Here is a 20370-nt window from a genome sequence, read left to right on the forward strand (position 1 = left end):
TGGGCCTCCAACGCTAACTGCCTATCATGTCCTGCATTGCCTTGGAGACCAAATACCTGGCATGCCTCTGGGTGTTCCAGGGCCTGAGGCCCAAGGGGCAGGAAGTGGGAGGGACACCTGGAAACAGACGCACTGGATCACACTCTCCACTCCCACTTGATGCACAGCCACGTCTGTGGAGGCGGAGGGGGCACAAAGGTGCACTGGCCAGGCAGGCAGCAGGCCTGAGCTTCAGGGGTCCTCCCTTTCTCCTCTGCAAGTGGGCAGGTCTGGGCTCAGCAGGCTCCAGTGGGGTGCAGAGGCCAGTCACCCTCAGGGAACTGACTGCCCAGAGAGACCTCATGCTCAGGCAGGATGTCTCTGACGTGTACAGCTTAGGGGCTGAAGGTGCAGGATGCATACCCAGAAATGTCTGAGAGTGTCCTCTCCGAGGGAAGAGACAAGGCTTTTTGACATCAGTTACAAACATCCAGAGAGAATGCAGACTACAAAAGCACCTGCCAATCACCCAGAAGCAGTGAACCTCACTCTACTCTTGAAAAAGGTACTTTTATTGTTTGATCAGTGTCTCACTGCAGGGGTATAAAGCTCACAGGGTAGGGGGGTGAGAGGGAGGGAGGGACTACTTGGCTTGTCCCCAAGCCTGCCCACCCCTAGGATCCTCAGAGATGACCCATAAACGACTGGATCAGGATGCCTGCCCCGATGATGTCCTAGAGACAAGTCATTGGTTTTTTGCCTAGCAGTTGTGGGTGGCACGAAGGCAAAGACCTTCCTGGGGGCTGGAAAGCAAAAACCCATGGTGACATGCTGCCAGAAACTCATGACAGTGTCCTGAGGGCCTGGCTCAGAATGTGCAGTGATGGCAATGGGTTGGGGTGCAGAGTCGCACTCCCAGACGGACAGAAGGGTGGAGAGATGAACACACATACCTACACCCTGCAGGGAAGCCTAGTTCCTCCTGTCCCCCCAGGGTGGGACAGAGTGAGGTGCCTCTGCCAGCCCTGGCTTTGCCCTCCTCACAACCTCCACCACCTTCCTGGGCAGCCAGCTGAAGTCCTGTCCTCACCTGCTCCCACCCCAGCGCCCCTCAACTGAAGAGTGTTGGTCCCAAGACGCCAATGTGAGAGTCATCACCCTCATGCACACAGAGGCTATTCTCTGGGGCACTGCTGCCTCCAAAGCTGTGGGTGGGTCTTTGGAGAAGGTAGAGTAACTTCTTTCCACCCACCGCCACTGCAGGGTTGGCCCAGTGGCCAGGGGGGAGCAGAGAGCAGTGGCTTCTCCAACCAGCTCGGCAGTCTGGCCATGGAGGAGAGCAAGACCACGACCTGAGCACCCGGCTCCCTGGGGCTTCCCACTTCTACCTGGAACCTGGGACAGGCCTGGCCTCCGCCACCCAGGCCACTCTGCCCCTTCGGCCAGGACAAAGGGAGGTAGGGGCGCAGGCAACAGGCTCTGGAGGCATGGGGTGGGCCGTGCCAGACAAAAAAAATCATTCTTTGGTATTGAAGTCACAAAATGCTGCCACTGCAGAAGAGCTGCTCTGGGGTGGGGGTGGGGGCGTGACACCGAAGCCCTCCAGCAGCAGTCAGGGTCGGCCAAGGACAGGGCCACGGGCTCCTCCCTAGCCTGGCCCACCTCCCTGGAACAGCAGCAGCCACCTGTGTGCCAGGAACCCTGCTGGGGCAGTGAAGGGGCAGCCGGCTCACAACATCCCACCCCCAAGTCCACCACCCACGGCCACCTTCTCAGCGGGTATGCTGTAGTCCTGGGCCAAGAACAGAAAATAGATTCTTTTGCTAAATGTGCGTAATTCATAGAAGATCCTGTAGGAGTTTAATTTTTTCCTGGAAGAGACAGAATTTCACCCTGCGTTCCGAAAGCATCTGCTGAGCCCTGATGGTCAGGTACTGCCTCCCCAGGAGAGGCCGGGGGGGGGGGGGAGGGGTCCGGGGCCTCTGGGAGAGCGACTTGGGACCCAGGGGACAGCAACCGAGTGTGGGGACAGGGGTGGGTGGGCAGGCTCTGACGCCAGGTCAAACCGAACTTCCAGCTGTCGTTAACAGCCACGCCGTCCAACAAAACAGAAAGTGGGAAACAAGGGTGCCTTTTTTAATTGCCATCAAATGTGCAGTCCCAAGTCAGCGAGGCCCCGAGTCCGGCCCAGAGCAGGCAGCGCACCAGGGCGCGTGGTGGGGCTGGGTCACTGCTGGCAACCCGCCCAGTCCCTGAGCCTGTCTCCTGCGTGGGCGGCCCAGCCTCAGGCACTGGGACAGGGCAGGTGGGCGCAGGGAGGTGGCGGGCGCTCACACCTTCACACACGCATGCAGACAGACTTCCCAAGGTTTGGTCACGTTCGCTCCCCCCGCCAGGACGGGTGACAGCTCTGTGAAGCTGCGGGCAGGTGTGGCCAGCGGTGGGCCGCCTACTTCTGCATCTGGAACAGGAAGAACCGCAGGTTGATGTTCTTGGCGGCCAGCAGCTTGTTGCACTCCACAGAGTCGACGATGGGCAGCGGCACGTAGTCCGTCTCGTTGCTCTCGTTGGTGAAGACGAAGTGGTAGATGACGGGGCTGATCTTCACGTCGTCGTAGGGGCCCTTGAGCAGCAGGAAGGAGCACTCCAGGGGCGCCGTGACCTTGCTCTTGAGCAACAGCTGGAAGGAGAGCGTGCGCTTGCACGACAAGCTGGGGTTGCGCTCTGAGTCGTTGACGCGTGCCTTGAGCACCCACGTCTGGCTGAGCACCGTGAAGCGGGGCGTCTCGTAGTACAGGCGTGTGATGAAGTCGTCCGTTCGGTAGGGCCGGAACTGGACCTCTGCGGGAGACAGGGGCGGGTGCCGTGAGAGCGGGCAGGGCTGTGAGGCGCCTTCCCACGGCTGAGGACTCGGGCTCAGCCAGGGAGGAAGGCACTTACCAGCACAGCGCGTTCTACTCGTCACAAGGCAAACCAAACGCAACTATGGCAAACGGAGGCCACAAGCTGGGGAACTATAACAGAATGACACGCATTAGCTGCACGGAGGCGGGAGGCTGCCAGAGTCGGACCGTGTCCCAGGCCAGCTCAGCCCCGACCCCGTGGGCCTCCCTGCTGGCCCTCCCCAGGCCGGCCCAGCCGAAGGGAGGCCCGGCCCCGGGCGTGGGGAAGCAGACACACAGACAGGATGCGGTTCTGAGAATCAGTGACTTTATTGGTTCCGATACATATGCCAGAAAAGCTGGCGGGAGGGCTGCACGGGCATCAGCCGTGGGGCCCAGCGCAGGGCTGGTGTCTGGGCGAGCAAGTGCACGCTCATGCCGGTCAGTCGGTGGCGGCTCAGCCGTCACATAGTTCTCTCAGTGCAGCCGGGAGCCGACCAGTCCTTCTGCATGGAGGGGGCTCCCCCACCCCCAGTCACTGCCGCGCACGTGAATCTTGGGCCCACCGGGACCCCTGAGTCCTGGCCTGGCCTGCCTGGGGCACGGCGCCCAGCTGCCCAGGATGGTGAGGCTGTGACTAATGGGGGTTGCAGCCTTCTGCTACTTGGGCCCACACATGTGGCCTCTCAGGCTGCAGAGGCCCACACTGAGCCCAACCCAGTCCAGGTGTGACTAGCTGATTGGCCGCCCGCACAGCTCAGTGGCCGCCCGCAGTGGGCTGGGCAGTGGCGGCTGCATCTCCCAGGTGGCCCCAGCGTCAGCTTCATTCTTGGGTCTGAGCCAGGCTCTGGCCTGGATCCTGCTCCCCAACGTGTCCAGAGGTGGTGGCCACGGCCCGAAGAGCCCACGAGATCCAGTGAGCCTGGGTGGGTGCAGTCTGGCCTGCCCTTCCCTGGGCATCCACTCCCAGTTCTGCTGTGAGCGGGCCCCCCTCAGCTGCTCCTTCTGTGGCCACTGCAGTGACCGCCCCCCAGCCCGGCAGCAGTGTTTGTGCGGCCCCCGCACCCACACACACCTCCTGGTTCGAGCCCCTGTGGCCTGGAGGCTGTGCAGCCCCGCCCCAGGGGGACCCGACCCCGAGGGACAGGTGCCTCTGAGAGCCATGCGGATGCCCCAGGTGTGGCCCTGCCTCCTCTCCCCGAGGCATCCTCCCACTGGCCAGAACCTGTCCAGTGCCTGCGGCCCCAGTTCCCCTCCGCACACACCCCATGCAGCAAGGGGCGGCAGGCGCCTCACCTGTGTAGCCAATCTTCTCGAAGCTGAGCAGGCTGAAGATGCCATTGTACAGCTGCATCTCTCGGCGGTGGCTCTGGTCCATCTCATCCAGGATCTCCATCAGCTCGTTGCCCGTCTTGGTGGGGTGGGCACAAGCGGCCTCATGCACTGTCAGTTCATGGAAGGGGCCGTGCCACGGGCAGCCAATGCGCTTGTACTTGCACTGGGTCACCCTAGGGAAGGCGAGCGCTGGTCACAGCTTGGCCCGACTCCCCCACGCCCTCCCGGTGGGAGGCAAGAGCACGCACCTCCGCCACAGGCCTGGTGGGCACCGGCCACCCCCGCACTACCTGTCCTGGCATTCCTCCTTCTGGTGCCTCTCCAGGAGGGAGCGGGGGAACTGGCGCAGACAGAAGCCGCACTCGCACGGCAGCTCACTCACGGCCTTCTCCACGGCCAGGTTGCGGCAGCAGAGGCTCTTACTGATCTCGCAGCGGCAGTTGGGGCACGTGGCCTGCTCCTCCTTCAGCCGGGCATCTGCTAGTAGGTGGATAAAACAGCCAGCGCACATCAAGTGACCGTTAGTGCACTGCGGAGAAGGAAAGGAAGGTGAGCCGCAGACCTGTATGTCCGCTCGCGCCTGCTGGCCTCAAGGCGCCACTGCGGACAGTGCCCAGCACAGGGCCACCCACGCCACAAGGGGACGCGCCAGGGTGGCCCTCGGGCTCCTCAGGGAGGCCACTGGTCTGCACATGGCCTCGCTGCTTGGGGCTGAGCCTCTCCAGGTGGACACGATGACGGTGGCCCCGGCCAGGGGCTGCTGCAGGAGGGAGGGAAGGAGGGGACAGGCACTGCCCCCACAGGTGAGGCAGCCATAGCTTGTCTTGGGCCTCTCGGTGGTGACTGGGGAGGCATGCTGCTCTCAGGACAGGGTGTGCGGGAGCCCATAGGCTGTGGGCCTGTGGCTCTGCCTGTTTAGGGGCTCCAAGGCACGGGAGCGGGGACAGTTGTGTATCCTCACGCCTGGCAGACACAAGGGTGTCTGTTTCCATCTGGAGAGCGCCTCACAGTGGCCACTTCCAGACAGCCTTTGGCTACGAGGTCCCTGCTGTTCCCCTGGTGTAGGAGGAGCCAGGTGGACGGAGCCATGCGGGAGAAACTGGACACGACGCGCAGCGGAGCAGAGGATGTGCTCAGACTACTGTGCAGAGGCCACAGCTCAACTCCTCCTCCGGAGCCCTTGTAGGTGCTGCACGCAGACCCCTCTTCTTGAAAGGGGAGAAGAGGACCTCCCACTGTGCTCACATTCCTCAAAGTGGCTGCCAGGCAACACCCCAACTTTGGTTCTGTCTTAAAGGAGCCCAGTCCCCTTCCGAGACCCTGCAGCTCTGGGGGTCTCCCACATTCTTCCAGGCCAGCTCCCCCAGCCCTCCATCCGCCCTGCTCATCCCTCACCGGCCTTCTAGCCCTTCCTTGGGGGGCCAGGCCGGGCAGAGGCTCAGCTCTGACTGGGAGCTGTAGGATCACTGGCCCTTTGGCTCACACAGCCCACCAGACCAGACGCCCCACCTCAGTAATTGAAGGACAGGCACACTCTGGGGGAACCCAGTGGATGGGTCACAGCAAGGCCGCCACCACCAGAAAAGTCCCCCCACCTGCAGCCTCTGGAAGACAAGTGCTGGTGGCAGTGTGCTGTGTGCAGGGCAGCGACATGCCAGGCACACCACTCATCACCTGGTACCCAGACACGTGACCAGCAGTGCCCCAGCCAGGAGGTGCCTGGCGGGGGGTGGGGTGGATGAGAGAGCAAGGTCTGCTGGGAAGGAGCCCTCTCTTCCTCCCGGGGGTTCCCATCCCGCTCCCCCAAAAGGAACCCTCCAGTGTGTCTTCACTTTTGGGTCAGACCTGGCAAAGGCTTCTACAGCCGCGGATGAGCAACTGGACCTGCTCCCCAGGTCCTGGCTGTGGCAAGCCTCTCCCGACTCTGGGAAACAAGTCCAGAGCACATAGCCTGGAAGCTGGGGTCCTGTGGGCAGCCACCCTGCAGCCTAGCTGGAGACTGTCCAGCTCCAGGATGTGCATCCTGCATCCGCAGGCCTGGTCAAGTCACTCCTGACCCTTTTATCCAGGGAGCAGGAAGAGGCTGGCATAGAAACCAAGTTGCACAGTGGATCCAGGTGAAGATGGGCCTCTAATCTTCAAATCCCTGGGAACCAGAAGTCACTAGAACACAGAAACCAAGTACTTCCTAGGTGAAAGGCCAACTCCCACCCCAATCAAGGAAGTTGACAAGGAAGTGTTTCTCACCCAGCCAAGAATCCATAAATGTCAACTCTCTGAGTTTGGGAAGTGGGTGAGGTACCAGGAGGTACCTCAACTCTGTGGTGGACTCAGTCCCCTTGAACAGAGTCTGGACAAGGCATGAGGGAGGGACCCTAAGGCCATACCATCAGTTGGGGACGCGGCCGAGGTAGAGTCTCTGACCAGCACAGCCTGGTGACCACTGGCCTGGGTCAGGGCCTGCACCTTGTGAATGAGGGTGCTACAGGGACCATGGAGCTCCCAAAGGGGCAAGGAGGGCACACATAGCTTAAGGAGTGAGCACTGCCCACAGCCCAGGCCATCAGAGGACCCAATCAAACTTCCCCCCAGCGAGGCCAAGCTGCTCCCTGCAGACAGGCTGTGAACATGGAGGATGTGATAGCCAAGGGATGGGCTGTGACAGCCTGGGAGGCCATATCCCAGGGTTCAGATCCTACCAGTAACATCAGAAGAGCCCAAGGCCTCTTCTCCAGGCCACACATAGCAGCAGCCCCCCCCCCAGACAGGGTCAGGCCTCCCCATGAAGGTCCCTGGAGCACCTGCCTGCCCAGAATTCCAGAAGGTGGCCACATACCTTGCTGGGCCAGTCATCAAGGCCACACCTGACACCCACACAGAGCATCAAAGCAGTCAATGGGCCTGCCCTGCCCACCCTAAGAGGCCGACGGCCACTGGTACGGGATCAAGGGTGTGTATAGCAGCTGGCCTGTGGGCCAGGCACAGACCTGGGGACAGCCTGCCTGTGCTCCAGTGTTCACTGCTGCCCAAGAGTTCCTGTCAGTGTCCAAGTAGGGCTGGAGCCCGGGAGCAAGCCCCCAAGTCACTCTGTGCCTTTGCTGCCCCCAGCCACATTCTGCAGCAGGGCCTGAGTAAGCCCCAGGCTTGCCCAGTCTCCCTGGCGCTGACCCTGAGCACTTGTCAGTGAAGTCAGGTCAAGTGGCCAGCAAGAACTGAGCAGGATGTGCCACCTGCGTGAGGGTGGTGGCACCAGTCAGCTGAGGAACATGGCCCAGGCCAAGTAGGGGACCCATGCGTGCAGGATTCAGATCCCACCAGTAACAAGCCCAACTTTGATGCAGCCGGCGGGTCACTGCTGAGTCCCTGAGGACCTCCACATTCCCAGTCTCACGGAAAGTCTAGCGCTCACGGCTTCGGCCCAGGCGGAGGAATCAGAGCTCGCCTCTCCCAGAAAGTAGTGACCAGCCCGCGAGGCCAGAGTGCTGACCTCCACTCAGCACCACTGCCCAGCTTTTTGCTTGCTTCCCGGGCCCAGGGCAGCACAGGGCTCCGGGCACAGCTGGCCCTGGCAGCTCTGGCTGCCAGAGCCAGGTTTTCTATACTGGGTAGCCAGGAAACAGTTTCACTCACTTGCAGAGGAAGCTGGAGACCCCCTCCCCACTGTCCCTTCAAGGCCGCAAGAAGGAAGACCCCTTCCCTCCAGCAGTCACGGGGCCTGACTGGGCAACTGGGGCGAAGCGGCGAGGGGCACCCCAAGGCCTGCCCACAGCCTACAGGGAAGCTCCCACGGCCTCTCCTGCACATCCCAGGCACCCCCGGCCCCCTCCGGTGCCCCGGCAACGTAAGGCCAGGCCAGAGCGGGCTGGTCAGGGACTCAGCCCCAGGTCCGGCGGCCCGCGGCACAAAGGAAAGGCCCGGGGTACCGCCTGCTGGTTACAGCTCAGGCGCGGGCGCAGCAGGGCAGGAGAAGCTGAGACAAAGAAGCAACAGCCCAGGCCAGGTCCACGGGGCCGGGGGCCTACGGGCGCGGCGCGCACCGGGCGGTCTGGGCTAGGCCCCGGCCTCATACCGACCACCCGGCGGGGGTGTGGTTGCCGGGGGTCTGGCCCGGCCCCGGGCGGCCGGGGGAGACCGGGTGGGCACAGCTGCAGGGAGGCCGCGGCGGGGCGGGAGGGGGCGCAGGGGGTCCCGGGAGGAGGAGGGTCGCCGAGCGCGGGAGGCGCGGGCCGGGGCGGCCGGGGCGGGGTCGGCCGGCGGCCCTACCTGGTACACGGAGGCCTTGGGCAGGTCCAGGCACACGGTGCAGCACAGCACCGAGTAGAGCCGCTCCTCCAGCTTCCCGCTGCCCGCCGCCGCCGCCGCCGCCGCCTCGGCCGCCTCGGCCGCGCGCAGCCGCTTCTTGGGCGGCGCGTCGGGGTCGCCGGCCGCCTCCTGCAGCTGCCGGGCGCCGGCCAGGCCCGCCTCGTCCGGGAGCCCGGGCCCCGCCGCCTCGCCCAGCGCCGCCGCCGCCGCCGCCGCCGGCCCCGCGGCCGCCCCGGCCCCGGCCCCGGCTCCGCCCCCGGCCCCGGCGGGCACGGCACCCGCGGGCCCCGCGGCCGGGCCGCCCCCGCCGGCCTCCTCGGCGCCGGACATCGCAGCCGGCCGGCCCGGCGGGCGGGCGCCGGCGCGCTCCCGCGGCTAGAGTTGGGGCCGCCGCGCGCTCCCGCCGCCCTCTCGCCGCCGCAGCGACCCCGCCGCCCCGCTCCCGGCGCCGCCGCCTCAGAGGCTCCGGCCCGCGCGTCGCCCCGCAGTCGCCGCGGCCACCGACCCCGGCGCGGCCGCCATCTTTGTTTTCGCTGCGCGCTCCCCCGCCGCCGCCGCCGCCGCCGCCCCCTCGGCTCCGGGTCACGTGAGCCTCGCGGGACCAATGGGCGCGCCGCTCGGGGCCAGCCGGCGCGGCTGACGAAGCCAATGGGCGCGCGAGGGCCGCCCCTGCAGAAAGGGGAGGGGCCGGGCGATCCCGGGGTGGGGGCGGGGCGTGCACCTGGCGCGGAGCGGTCCCGGGGACGGGGGAAGAGAGGCGCTTCCGGGGCGGCCCGGGAGCGATCCGGGGCCTCTGGATCCATCCTCCAGGGTGGCTGGTCCTGGGCTATTGTGCGCCTAGGCTCCCATGAATGTGTGCCGGGCGCGCCAGAGGGCAGGGGTCAGTGCAAGAAATCGTGCCGGCCACCACCTTGGTCCTGCGCGTGACCCGCTCTACTTAGATGAGCACAGGGGGCTGCTAGAGCCCCCTCATCTAAGCAGCTACTCGGTCCAATCTTGTTTCCTAACCCTGGGGCAGGGCGCTGAAAGCCAGCCAGGGTCTTAGGGAATCAGGATTTCAAGTATCAGTGGCCAGCCCTGGAAGGGGTTGTGTGCTTGGGATAGCATAAGGGGGCAACAGCTGAGGTCCAGTTTTTCCTACCCACCCCTTGAAGGTCACTGCCCCAAAGGGCCATCTGCCAGGTGGCACAAGATCACTCTAAGCGCTACAGCATCCGAGGAGACCCAGGGCTCAGGAGTAGGGTGCCTTCCAGTCCAGGCTGCCTTCTTTTAAGTTTTTGGGCGGAGCTTAGGAGGTGACTCCTGGCGCTGCACTCAGTATCACTCCCGGTGGGCTCAGGACCATATCGGATGCCAGTAATGTAACCTGATTTGGCAATGGGCAAGGTAGGTGCACCTCCTCCCTTAGGCTGCCCTCTATCAGTGATGCAGCAGCAGGCCAGGATAGGGAAGCAGAGGTGGGGTGGGGCGGGGAGGCCCTGTCCTGCCCACTTGTTAATGGACAGATTTCACACTCCTGCTGAGTCCCTATGGTTTATTGGAGACAAAATCACTCTGTACCCCACAACAATGTCTTTCCTGGATGCAGGTACCCAAATGTTCTGGGCTAGGTAAGCATCTATTCTCAGCAACTCAGAAGAGGAGCAGCTTCCACACACAGACAGCCCTGGGCTGCAACCTACAAGATGCCCCCTGTGGAGAGGTCCCAGTCAAGGTGAAGCTGCCCGCATTTGTAGCTATCACTCCCACTGCAGGTGCTGTGCGTGCAGGGCACGGTGGTAGGCCCAGCTGCCTGCGGCCAGGGTCCAGCGACACACATCCTCCTTGGGCAGTGGCAGCAGGCTGTCCTGGTCCAGCCGGCTCAGGAGTCCTGCGGTGCCCAGCATCACGCCCCCCCACATACCGTACGTGTTGGTGGTGAAAACGGCCACGATGAGGATGGTCACTGCCACCACCAGCACCACAGCCTGGCCTGCCACAGAGCGGGCCTCGGCGCCCAGGTGCTCGCCAGCCACTGCCAGCACCATGCCTCCTCCCAGGAGCAGGTTGGCTGAGGAACGGTCCCCATTCACCCAGTGGAAGTCAAAGGCTAAAAGGGGCAGGCCGATGACAGTGGCTACCCAGGATCCAGCAAAGCCATCTTCATCAGTGCCTAGCCCTGGGGTCAGCATAGTGGCAGCAGCTAGGGCTTGGAGCAGGAAGCCAGCAGCAGCCCCTCGGCTGGCCTGTGGACACAGGGCAGGGGGCGTGGGAAGAGGCCAGGCTTTCCCTCATGCGAGAGAGGGCTGGGGGGCTCCCAGGAGCCTGATTTCCAGACTCCCTCCCGCCACAGCCCCCTTTTCTGGGATCCGGGGCCCGGCATGGGGATCCTCGTTTCCGAGAGCAACCCAACTTGTCCCGACCTCCCCGTGGCACTCACCTGGGCAGTGTTTACAGCTGCGTGCAGAGACACCACTCCCAGCACCAGGTGGGACAGGGCCGTGCTCCACTCGCCCCAAGCTTTGGGGGCCATGGCACCTCGGGGGACGGCGCGCTCCAGCCAAGGGGAAGAGTTGGAGCCTTCGCGGCGGCTCCGCTGACCCCCGGCCTCAACACGTTGGAACAGGCTCATGCAAAACTCCCCGCAGTCCCGAGGCCGCCGGAGACAACTGTGGAGAAGAAGAGGGGGAGAATTCGGCCGAGAGCAGGAGAGGGAACGCGGCGCGCGGCAGGCTGGGTGCGCGGGAGCCGAGCGGACGCGGGGCCAGCGGCAGAGGGGAGCCGGCGCCCGCGGCCTCGTCCCCTAGTCGGCGCCGTCTCCGTGCTCGGGGCTCCGCCCGGAAGAGAAACAAGTGAGGGGATGTCCTCGGGTAGCGCGGCTCGACCCGGCCCGGCCCGACGCGGTGCGGTGCGGAGCGGGAGGCCTCGGCCAGCCACCGCGCCTGGCCGCGGACCAGCGAGAGGAGCGACGGCTAGAGCGGCGGGGCGGGGCCTCGGCCCAGGCGCGGAGGCGGGGCCGGCTGGAGGCACGCGAGACCGCGCGGGGACCGGGAACTGGGGCACGGACGACTCTGGGAGCATCCGGTCCCGCCAAGGCGAGGGGCTGTGGGCGTGGCTATGGGCGTGGTTCCGCGGAGGGCGTGGCTGTGCGGGGCCCCGTGGAGGGGAGGGGCGGGGCGGGCGGGGCAGAGGGCCAGCGCGTGGGAACGGGTGGATTGTGGCCGTGAGGGGCGGAAGGAGGTTCGGTTGAAGAGGGGCTTCTCGGGGGAGAGGCTGGTATGGGGAGATAATTGGGGAGCCTGGCGGGGGGCGTTGAGCCCTCGCGCTGGGCACGGAGAATTAGGAGAGGGCGCGGGGTGGGGCTTGGCCCGCGCTCTCCGCGCCCGTTCTGCGCAGGAGGCCAGCGCGGCTCCGGGGACACCTGCCTCGCGCTCCCCTCTCCTGGGCTCTCCCCGCCTGCCGGGTCCGCGCGTGGGGGCGGCCGAGCATGCGCACCCGCTCTGCGGCGCGCGGGTGCGGAGTGCGGGCGCGGGGACGCGGGGCCCTCTGCCGCCCTGCGCCCCCATGTACGCCTTCTACTCGCTGCTCATCTACATCTTCTACAGCCTCTTCCGCAGGGATGGAGGCGCAGCGGCGGCTGCCCGCTCCGAGGACGCTGCGCAGGTGAGGGCTGGGGAGGGCCGCCGAGCAGCGCTTTCCGGCCTCGGCGTCGGGAGCAGGTCGCGCCAGGACCTGGGCTCCCGGCTGATGCTGGATGCGCGGAGACTCGCAGGGAAGGGTGGAGCGGGGGTGGGCGCCACGGGTCGCTGTTCTCTCAGGGGCCCCCGCTCCCTCCCTAGAGTGCCCGCTGTAAGCCGGAGGGCCGCCGCCGGTCCGGCCAGTCACCGGCCGAGCTGTGGAACGAGCTGACCGGCCTGGTGGGTAGGTGACGCCGGTGCGTGGCAACGCTGCACCCTGGGAGCTCCGCGTTCGGCCTGGCCGGGAGGGTCCTGCAGGTGCCGGACGCAGCCCGCCTGACGCAGCCCGCCTCCCACCCGTCCAGGCTGCGCGGAGTCGGAGGATGGGTCCGGACCGCGCGCCGCCGCCGAGCGCCGGCCGGCCGAGGTGTCCCTGGAAGAGGCGCTTGTGCGCCTCGCAGAGTTCCTCTCGGTCCAGCTGGGGGCAGAAGAGAGCTGCGGGAACCCTCTGGACCTGAGCAAGGTGAGGAGTGGTGGGAGGTGGGAGGGGAGCGCATCCCCATCCCAGGGCCCTCCGGGAGGGACTTGGTGCCGACTCTGGTCTCCGACACAGCCCAGCGACATACCTCCGCTACTGACAGTCACCGGCCAGCTTTTGGCCCTGCTGGCCTGGGTCCGGAGCCCTCGGTGGAGGCAGTCAGTCCCAGGGAAGCAGACCCCCACACCGGATGATGGTGCGTGAGTAGTCGGCTGGAAGGGGGCTGGCCATAGGCACCGAGCTGCCCAGAGTGCCAGCCCTGAGCCTGTGCACCCCGCTCCAGGGCCCTCATCTCAGGAAGACGCTCCTTCCCCGGGTCCCCGAGATGAAGCCCAGGTGGAGGAGGAGCAGAGGGCTTGGCAGCGGCTGGAGCAGCTCATTCTTGGTCAGGTGAGGGGCCAGGAGGCAGCAGGGTCTGGGCGAATGCTGGAGGAAGGTGCTCACCCTCTGCCCATCCTTCATGCCCAGCTGGAAGAACTGAAGCAGCAGCTGGACCTGCAGGAGGAGGAACTGGATCAGCTGCGCCTGGGCGTGGTGAGGAGCCTTCCCTGGGGCTGCCCCCCCCCCCCCCCCCCCCCCCCCCCCCCGCAGCAGGAGGCGGGCTGGGGGCTGATGCTGGGCTGAGTGTTCGTTCTCCACCAGGGGGCGACAGATTCAGAGAAGCGGGTTCAGCACCTGACCCTGGAGAACGAGGCCCTGAAGCAGAGTCTGAGCCTCACCAGGGACCTGCTGCTGCACTGGGGACCCAGCTCCCCCCCGAGGGCCCCCCAGGTACACTACCTGTTAGCTGCCTGAGCGCCTAGCATGGGCTCCTGCATACCGGGCCCAGCAGGAGCTTCGGGCCTCATGATACAGAGCTGTGGTCAGCTCCAGGGTTGGACCCCAAGAACAGAGGCACAGGGGAAAGTGGCCTGCATGTGGCTGGCCACTGCGCCTGTCTCTCCAGGAGCACACACTGACCCCCCCATGGCCTCGCTGAGCTGCCCCTGCCCCCCCCCACCCCCACAGGAGGAGGCAAAGGTCCTGGCCGAGCTGCAGGACCGTCTGCAGGAGGCCCAGGACTCCACTGAGGCCCTCCGGGTGCAGGTGGGTCCAAGCCCAGGGCCAGGAGGTGGGGGCCTAGGAGGGGGCGCATGAGGTGGGGCCTGGTGAGTGCCTGTTTCCTCAGTGATGGGGGGGGCAGCTGGGGGGGCAGGAGGTGCAGCTGCAGGACCTGCGGGGGGCCCTCCGGCAGCTGCAGCAGGAGATGGAGCAGAACTGCAGGCGGGAGTTGCAGCAGGTGCACGGGCAGCTGGCAGGTACTGGGGGGCCCAGGGAGGGGCTAGCCCCCTGCTCTGGGCAGGGCTCCCCTCATTCCTGCCTCCACTGCAGGGCTTCGGGCACGCATGGCCAGCCTGCGCCAGGGCTGCGGGGACCTCCGAGGCCTGGTCAGCACCTTCACTCAGAGCTGGCAAGGCTCCCTGAGCGAGGCCCAGGGCCAGGTCAGCACCCACCGGACAAGCTCTCCAGAGCCCCCGTGCTCCTGCAACCCTCCCCATGGGACTTGAGTGACCTCACCTTTGGGTCCTGCTTTGTTCATGTAGATTGGGGTGACAGCAAACCTTCCCAGGACTGGTAGTGAGCCTGGGGCTTTACCCAACGATACCCTGAAAACTGGGTCAACATGGCTGGGAGGCCCCACACACCCCGGGACACCCCATCCCTCCCCAGCTCCTGGTGGTCTCCCCACACCATGTTCCCTCAGGTTTCCTGGGCTCTGGGGGCACTGTCAGCTGGTGGGGCTGGCACGCAGCTCCCAGCAGAACAGCAGAGACCCTCACCTGGATGCCCGGGCCGGCTGCTGGAGCTCAAGGGTATGTACGAATGTAGGGGCAGGGCAGTGACCGCGGCAGCTGCGGCGGGGGGAGTGCACCTTCTTACCTCAGGCCCCATCTTCACCCCAGGAAACATCCGCGTTCTGTGTCGCCTGAGACCAGGGATGCCCTCTGGCCTGGTGAATGCCGAACCAGGTCCTGGTGGCACCATCTCCACCTGCTATCGAGGCCGCCATCGTCGCTTCCGTCTTGATTGGGTCTTTCCTCCGGACGCCAGCCAGGAGGAGGTGACCCTGCACTCAGCCCTGGCACCTCCTCCCTAATCACCCCTCCCTGCCCACCAGCTGCCCACAAGACAGTGGCTGGCTCAGCAGGAAGGGCCAGGCCCTCCTTTCCTTCCTTGAGGGCCCCTTTGCCCTGCTTCCAACAGGCTCTGCAGAGCCGGAAACAGCCTTCTGTGTAGACAGGACCATATCCGGAAGCTAAGGGGAATGAAGCTGTTGAGTTGCATGGCCGGGCAAACGCCTCTCCTGGGGCTACAGTGCAAGCTCTAGCTGTGTGCACAGGTGGCACACCTCCACGGCAGATTGTGCCAGGCTTTTGCTTCCCTGACTCAGAGCTGGAGGGGACAGGTCTGGCAAGGAGGAGGCTCACTTTCTTAAGAAAGTGTGTGCAGAGCTGAGCATGGGCCCCCAACTCCTGTTTGTCCACAAACTGCCCAGCCTCAACCATGAGCCCCCTCCTCACCCTGCAACTAACGTCCTCCCAGCCACCTGCTGAGATGGCCTTCTGGGCGTGTCCTTCCAGCTCCGCATGATACAGAAGCTAGAAGTAGTACCACATGATACAGAGGCTAGAAGTAGTACCGTGTATAAGGTGTTTGCTTTGCACTCAGCTGACCCAGGTTCAATCCCCAGCACCCATTATGGTTCACTGAACCCCACAAGGGTCCCTGAGCAGAGCTATCTGAGTGCGGCCCCCCAAAAGGCCCAATGCAATGTGAGGCACCTCTCTTTTGGTATCCCTCTGCAAGGCCACCATGCCCCTCCTCAACAGCCACCCTAACCTTTGCTTGGTCGTCCGACTTTCCAGCACTGCGAACCACTGTCACCTCTGGGCGGGAAGCTGGCTGTCATGGCCCCAAGGCTGCCATGCTCCAGTGGTACACAGGAAATAAGACCAGCTGCCTCTGCACCCTCTCCGGCCAGGTCCACAGTCCTGACCCACCATCATCCCACATGCCACAGTCCTTGTGGCCAAAAGTCACCTCTGTGGTCCCTGCATGTTTTCGTCCTCCTGGGACATGAGACTCATACAGAGTTGCTGCCTGAGGCTCCAGGACCTCTGTGCCCTCCTGGCGCGGGCTGTTCTGTAGTTCCCCGCCCAAGGGACACTCCACAGCTTACCCAGTGTGGACCAGGAGCAGAACCTAACCTGGGACTCCTGTCACCTTCCCCAGGTCTTCCGGGAGCTGGAGCCAGCGGTGCTGTCCTGCCTCGGGGGTTACAATGTCTGCATCTTTACCTATGGTCAGACGGGGACGGGGAAGACCTACAGCATGGAGGTGGGGACCAAGGGCGCTTTGGGGGCTCAGGGGCTGTGATGGGAGCCCATGTGACACCCTGCCCTGTCCCCAGGGCCCCCCTGAGGACCCGGGCATCGCTCCTAGGGCGCTGCAGTCACTGTTCCGGGAAATGGGCACCAGAGGCGCACACCGGGTGACCCTAAGCATGGTGGAGATCTACAATGAGGCTGTGAGGTTGGCACACTCCCTCTTTCCCTCCCTCCCTGGGCTCTCTTGTCGGCAGACCCCCCCCCCCCCCCAGCCTCCCTGCTTCTCTCCCTGCTAGAGACCTCCTAGCCCCGGGCCCTCCAGAGCGCCTGGCCGTGCGCCAGGGTCCAGCAGGCCAGGGGGAGATCCAGGTGGCTGGCCTCACCTACTGGGATGTGCCCAATCTGGAGACGCTGCACCAGGTAAGGTGGCCGGTGGGCTGCAGGTGGTGGTGCGCGCCACCTGGGGGCAGGGTCCTGCAACAGGCCAGCCTCCTCCACCCGCCAGATGCTGAGCCTGGGGAGAAGCAACCGGGCCACCGCCGCCACCGCCATGAACCAGCGCAGCTCGCGTTCTCACGCTCTGGTCACGCTGACGCTTCGCGGAGCCGCCCCTCCGCGGGGCCCGGGCACCGCAGGTACCTCAGTGGGCGCGGGGCCCGGCACAACCCCGACCCCTCGTACCTGGCTCCGAGTCCTCCCTCCCTCCCCCCCACACACAGACACTTCCCTTGCGGCCGGTTTGCCCCTGCAGGCACGCTGCACCTGGTGGACCTGGCAGGATCCGAGCGTGCCTGGAAGGCGGCGGCGGCGGGGCCGGCGCGCGGAGACCGGGAAGGCGCTCAGCGTCTGCGGGAGGCCCGCACCATCAACCGCTCCCTTCTGGCGCTGGGCGGTGTGATGGCCGCGCTGCGGGCCCGCCGGCCACACGTGCCCTTCCGCGACTCGCAGCTCACGCGCCTGCTGCAGCCTGCGCTCGGGCCTGGCGCCACCGCGGTGCTGTTGCTGCAGGTGCGCGCGCGCGCGCGGGGCGAGGGAGCCCAGCCCGGCCGCTGGACTCACGCTCCGCCGCCCCGCAGATCTCCACGCGGCTGGAGGACCTCGGGGAAACCGTGTGCTCGCTCAAGTTCGCCGAGCGCGTGGGTCGAGTGGAGCTGGGCCCGGCCCGACGGCGCCGGGCGCCGCGCTCCGGGACGCCCTCCTCGCTCAGCACCGACACGGCGCTCTCCGGGACCCCCGGCAGCCCCCCGAGTCCACGCCCCGACAGCGGCGCCAGCTCAGCCCTGGCGCACCCGGAGGACCTGCCCTCGTAGCCTGCGTCCCGCCTCTGCCGGCAGAGGCCGCCGCCGGGCCAGCCCGGGTGTCCCCCACCCCCGCGCACTCCCCGCAGAGCTGCAGGCCCGGCCCGGGAACGGCCGCCCCTCCCCCAGGCCCGCGGCCCCCTTATCGCCATCTGTGGTTATCGCAGTACGCAGCGGGGCACCTCCAGCCAAGTGGCCGCTCGGGCGCCCACCCCCCCACGCCAAGAATCAGACCCGGCATTAAAATGTTGTGCTCCTTTACTGTTATCGGCCACCCGGCTTGAGGGCGGGTGGGGTCTTCGTTCCCGCCCTCTCCCCGGAAAGACGCCACCGCCGCCGCCGCAGCTCCCCGCCCCCACCCTCCCCGCCCCCCTCACAGGCGGTACCAGGAGAGCCGCCAGCTGGGGGCGGGCGCCGCCAGGTCCCGGGGGTGGCTGACCCACACGTCGTAGATGCTCTTGTTGGGCGGCACCCCCCGGAAGAGCGCATCCAGGTCCCAGAGCAGCCGCGGGGGGCCGTGGGGGTCAGGAGGCACCCCCCAGTAGGCCGGGCTGGTGGAGGCTGGGCACTGGGGACAGGAGGGAGCTGGCAGCGGGGGCGCCAGGGGCATTACCACGTTGGGGGTGTAGATGGGCAGGTAGGAGGTGGGCAGCTGCCCCCAGCCGGGGGCTGCCTCCGGGTCCGGGGCGCCCTGCGCGAAGTGGAGGGGCCAGGGCGCCGGCTCGGGGGAGCGCCCGCTCGCGCTCCCCGGGGAGGTCGCCCCGACCGCCGCGCTGGTTCTCTCCGAGGGCCGGGGCGGCGTGGGATGCGTTCGGCCCGCCGCCTCCCCCGGCTCCCCGAGCAGGGACTTGATGCTGAAACCCTCGCGGGCGGGCGGCGCGGGCGCGGGCGCGGGCGCGGGCGGGCGGTAGGGGCGGCCGTGCAGCACGTAGGGGCCCAGGTCTTTGGCGAAGGCGCCGCGCGCGCCCCGGCTCTGCCAGCGGCGGCACAGCGCGGTGTTCTGCAGCCGCAGCGCCTCGGCGGGGATCAGGCTCACGTCCACCGCCCAGAAGTTGCCCTTGGCCTGAGGCTTCGCGGGGTCCTTGGGTACCTGGGGGAGTGGGAAGCGCAGGCTTGGGTGCGGCCTCCGCCAGGCCCGGGACTGGGGGCTCCCGCGCCCGCCCCGCCCCGGCGCCTGCCCCACCTTGCGGAAGCATGGGTTGGAGGAGAGGTTGTGGCGGATGGAGTCCTTCCAGCCCTCGTAGTCGTCCCTGAAGAAGGGGAACACCGCCTGGACCTGGCGAATGATCTGAAACGGTCGGGCAGTCGTGAGCCCGGCCCCAACCCCGGCACAGTCTTACCCCAGCTGCGCCAATCGGTGCCCCCCACATCCACCCCGGCAGGCCCTGTCCGGTGTCCCCACATCCTAGTCGGGCTCAGTATACATGCATTCGCACCCTGCTCTCTCCAGCCCCACGAGACAGGCCGCCCCCCCAGGAAACGAGCGAGTTACCTCGTGTAGGGAGGGCGCCTGCTCACCTGGGCTAGCTTCAGCCTGCGGGAGGGCGCCGCCTGGATCACCAACGCGATCATAGCCAAGTAGGTGTAGGGCGGCTTGTCATGCCTCAGGTATCTCTTCTTCCTCCTCTTGGGGGGCTGAGAGGGCAGCTCTGCGCTGGGGAGCCCCAGGCCTGGGCTGCTGCAGGGCCCCATTCGGGGTCTGGCAGCGTGGGCAGGAGCCTGGCCCGTGCAGGGCGCAGGGCAAAGGGGCAGTGGTCCGGGGACTCAGGGCCGGGTGCAGGCCGGTGGGGACAGGCCGGCGGGGCCCTTTATCATTCGGATGAAAGGGGGAGGGGAAGCCTGGCTGGGAGGAATAACTGTGGGGGAGGGGACTATGCAGAGGACTGGCCACAATTAGCAGGTTCCAGTTAATCTGGAAGGGAGGGGCTGCCTGAGGTGGCTTTCCGCCTTCTGGGGACCCCCTAAAGGCTGGGAGGAAAAGGGGCCCACCTCAGTGAGGTACTTTGCTCAGGTACTTTGCTCTGCCCGAGTTGGGTATCACGTACCCATTTAACAGAGAGGGTTGATCTGACCAGGTCAAGCTGGTGGGGCCAGCTCAGAGTTCAAGGCCAAGATGCAACAGTGCCTAGTTGGTGATCTGGGAACTTCCTGCAGTAAACTGGATGCAGATGACTGGGACTTTCCCCAGGGGCCACTTGCTTCCCAACCCACAGACAGTCAGCTATGCTCCTGGGAGCTGACCAGGCCTCGTTTCCTGGGCATTCCCTTGGGTGGGTGTCATGGAGGAAGGGAGTGAGCCTAGATGTGTTATGGGGAGCAAGGACTAGGGTGGGGTCCTGTACTGCGTGTATGTGGGGTGTTCCAGGGGAGGAGGGAGACTCCAGGTATAGACAGTCAGGCTGGAAAGCTGATGGGATTAGCGCTTCCACAGGTCAAGAGCTTTAGGTAAAGAGCTGCCTGGTAGCTGCCCTGCCTGAGCAGGGGCTTCCTGATGGATGGATGCGCGGAGGCTTACATCAGCCAAGTCATGTTCCCACAACCAGGCGCCCAAATGGGCGTGAGACCCAAGGCCCTGGCAGGATGGCTGATGCTGGGATCAGGTCACAGGAGCACTGGGACACACCAGGTGTCACTTCAGGCCAGGAGTTGGGTGTTTCCTGTGGACTCCTAGAGGGTGGGGCACACAGAGCTGGCGCCAGGGGGCAGTGCCAGAGGATCCCATCTTACACAGAGACCTCTGTCTACTCTGGTTTCCTGGGTTTGTTTCTGGACCACGATCAGCAGTGCTCAGGGCTGATGTCTGGCTCTGTGCTCAGGGATCACTCCTGGTGGGGTGCTGGGGACTGAAGCTGGGTTGGCCATGTGCAGTACTGTCTCTCCTGCCCCCTACCAGGCTTCCTCTGGACTGCACTGCTGTCACTGCTGTTCCTTCCTGGCCCCAGGCTTCACTTTATTCATTTTTTTTTTGCTTTTTGGGTCACACCCGGTTACTCCTGGCTCTGCACTCAGGAG

At 65.8% G+C, this 20370-nt stretch overlaps 3 protein-coding genes across 5 annotated transcripts; 1 reads left to right on the forward strand and 2 right to left on the reverse strand.

The window, feature by feature from the left end:
• Positions 1-2094: 2094 nt before the first annotated feature.
• Positions 2095-11293, reverse strand: LOC130033524 (zinc finger TRAF-type-containing protein 1). Of its 3 annotated transcripts, none has more exons than XM_056125288.1 (4): positions 10918-11105; positions 4487-4725; positions 4158-4369; positions 2095-2820 (listed from the first exon to the last, which is right to left on the reverse strand). In XM_056125288.1, exons 1-4 carry the CDS (start codon positions 11008-11010, stop codon positions 2429-2431), a joined length of 936 nt encoding a protein of 311 aa, XP_055981263.1. In that variant the 5' UTR covers positions 11011-11105; the 3' UTR covers positions 2095-2428. The 3 variants fall into 3 exon arrangements, with proteins under 3 accessions (XP_055981263.1, XP_055981261.1, XP_055981262.1); XM_056125286.1 differs by lacking the exon at positions 10918-11105 and adding an exon at positions 8460-9052; XM_056125287.1 differs by lacking the exons at positions 2095-2820; positions 4158-4369; positions 4487-4725 and adding an exon at positions 10013-10723 and having other exon boundaries at positions 10918-11293.
• Positions 11294-11850: 557 nt separating this feature from the next.
• Positions 11851-17385, forward strand: KIFC2 (kinesin family member C2). Its single transcript, XM_056125297.1, has 18 exons — positions 11851-12140; positions 12317-12398; positions 12520-12677; positions 12768-12892; positions 12950-13082; positions 13161-13226; positions 13335-13463; positions 13701-13778; positions 13876-13990; positions 14064-14173; positions 14437-14545; positions 14636-14793; positions 15966-16070; positions 16144-16265; positions 16357-16480; positions 16566-16695; positions 16812-17068; positions 17137-17385. The coding sequence occupies exons 1-18, from the start codon at positions 12042-12044 to the stop codon at positions 17368-17370; spliced, it is 2334 nt and encodes a 777-aa protein (XP_055981272.1). The 5' UTR covers positions 11851-12041; the 3' UTR covers positions 17371-17385.
• A 346-nt stretch (positions 17386-17731) lies between these two features.
• On the reverse strand, positions 17732-19050 carry FOXH1 (forkhead box H1). Its single transcript, XM_056125290.1, has 3 exons — positions 18877-19050; positions 18542-18646; positions 17732-18448 (listed from the first exon to the last, which is right to left on the reverse strand). Exons 1-3 carry the CDS (start codon positions 19048-19050, stop codon positions 17732-17734), a joined length of 996 nt encoding a protein of 331 aa, XP_055981265.1.
• Positions 19051-20370: the final 1320 nt, after the last annotated feature.

This window comes from Sorex fumeus, unplaced genomic scaffold (genome assembly GCF_029834395.1).
Source record: "Sorex fumeus unplaced genomic scaffold, SorFum_2.1 ptg000054l, whole genome shotgun sequence".
Classification (NCBI taxonomy): Eukaryota; Metazoa; Chordata; class Mammalia; order Eulipotyphla; family Soricidae; genus Sorex; species Sorex fumeus.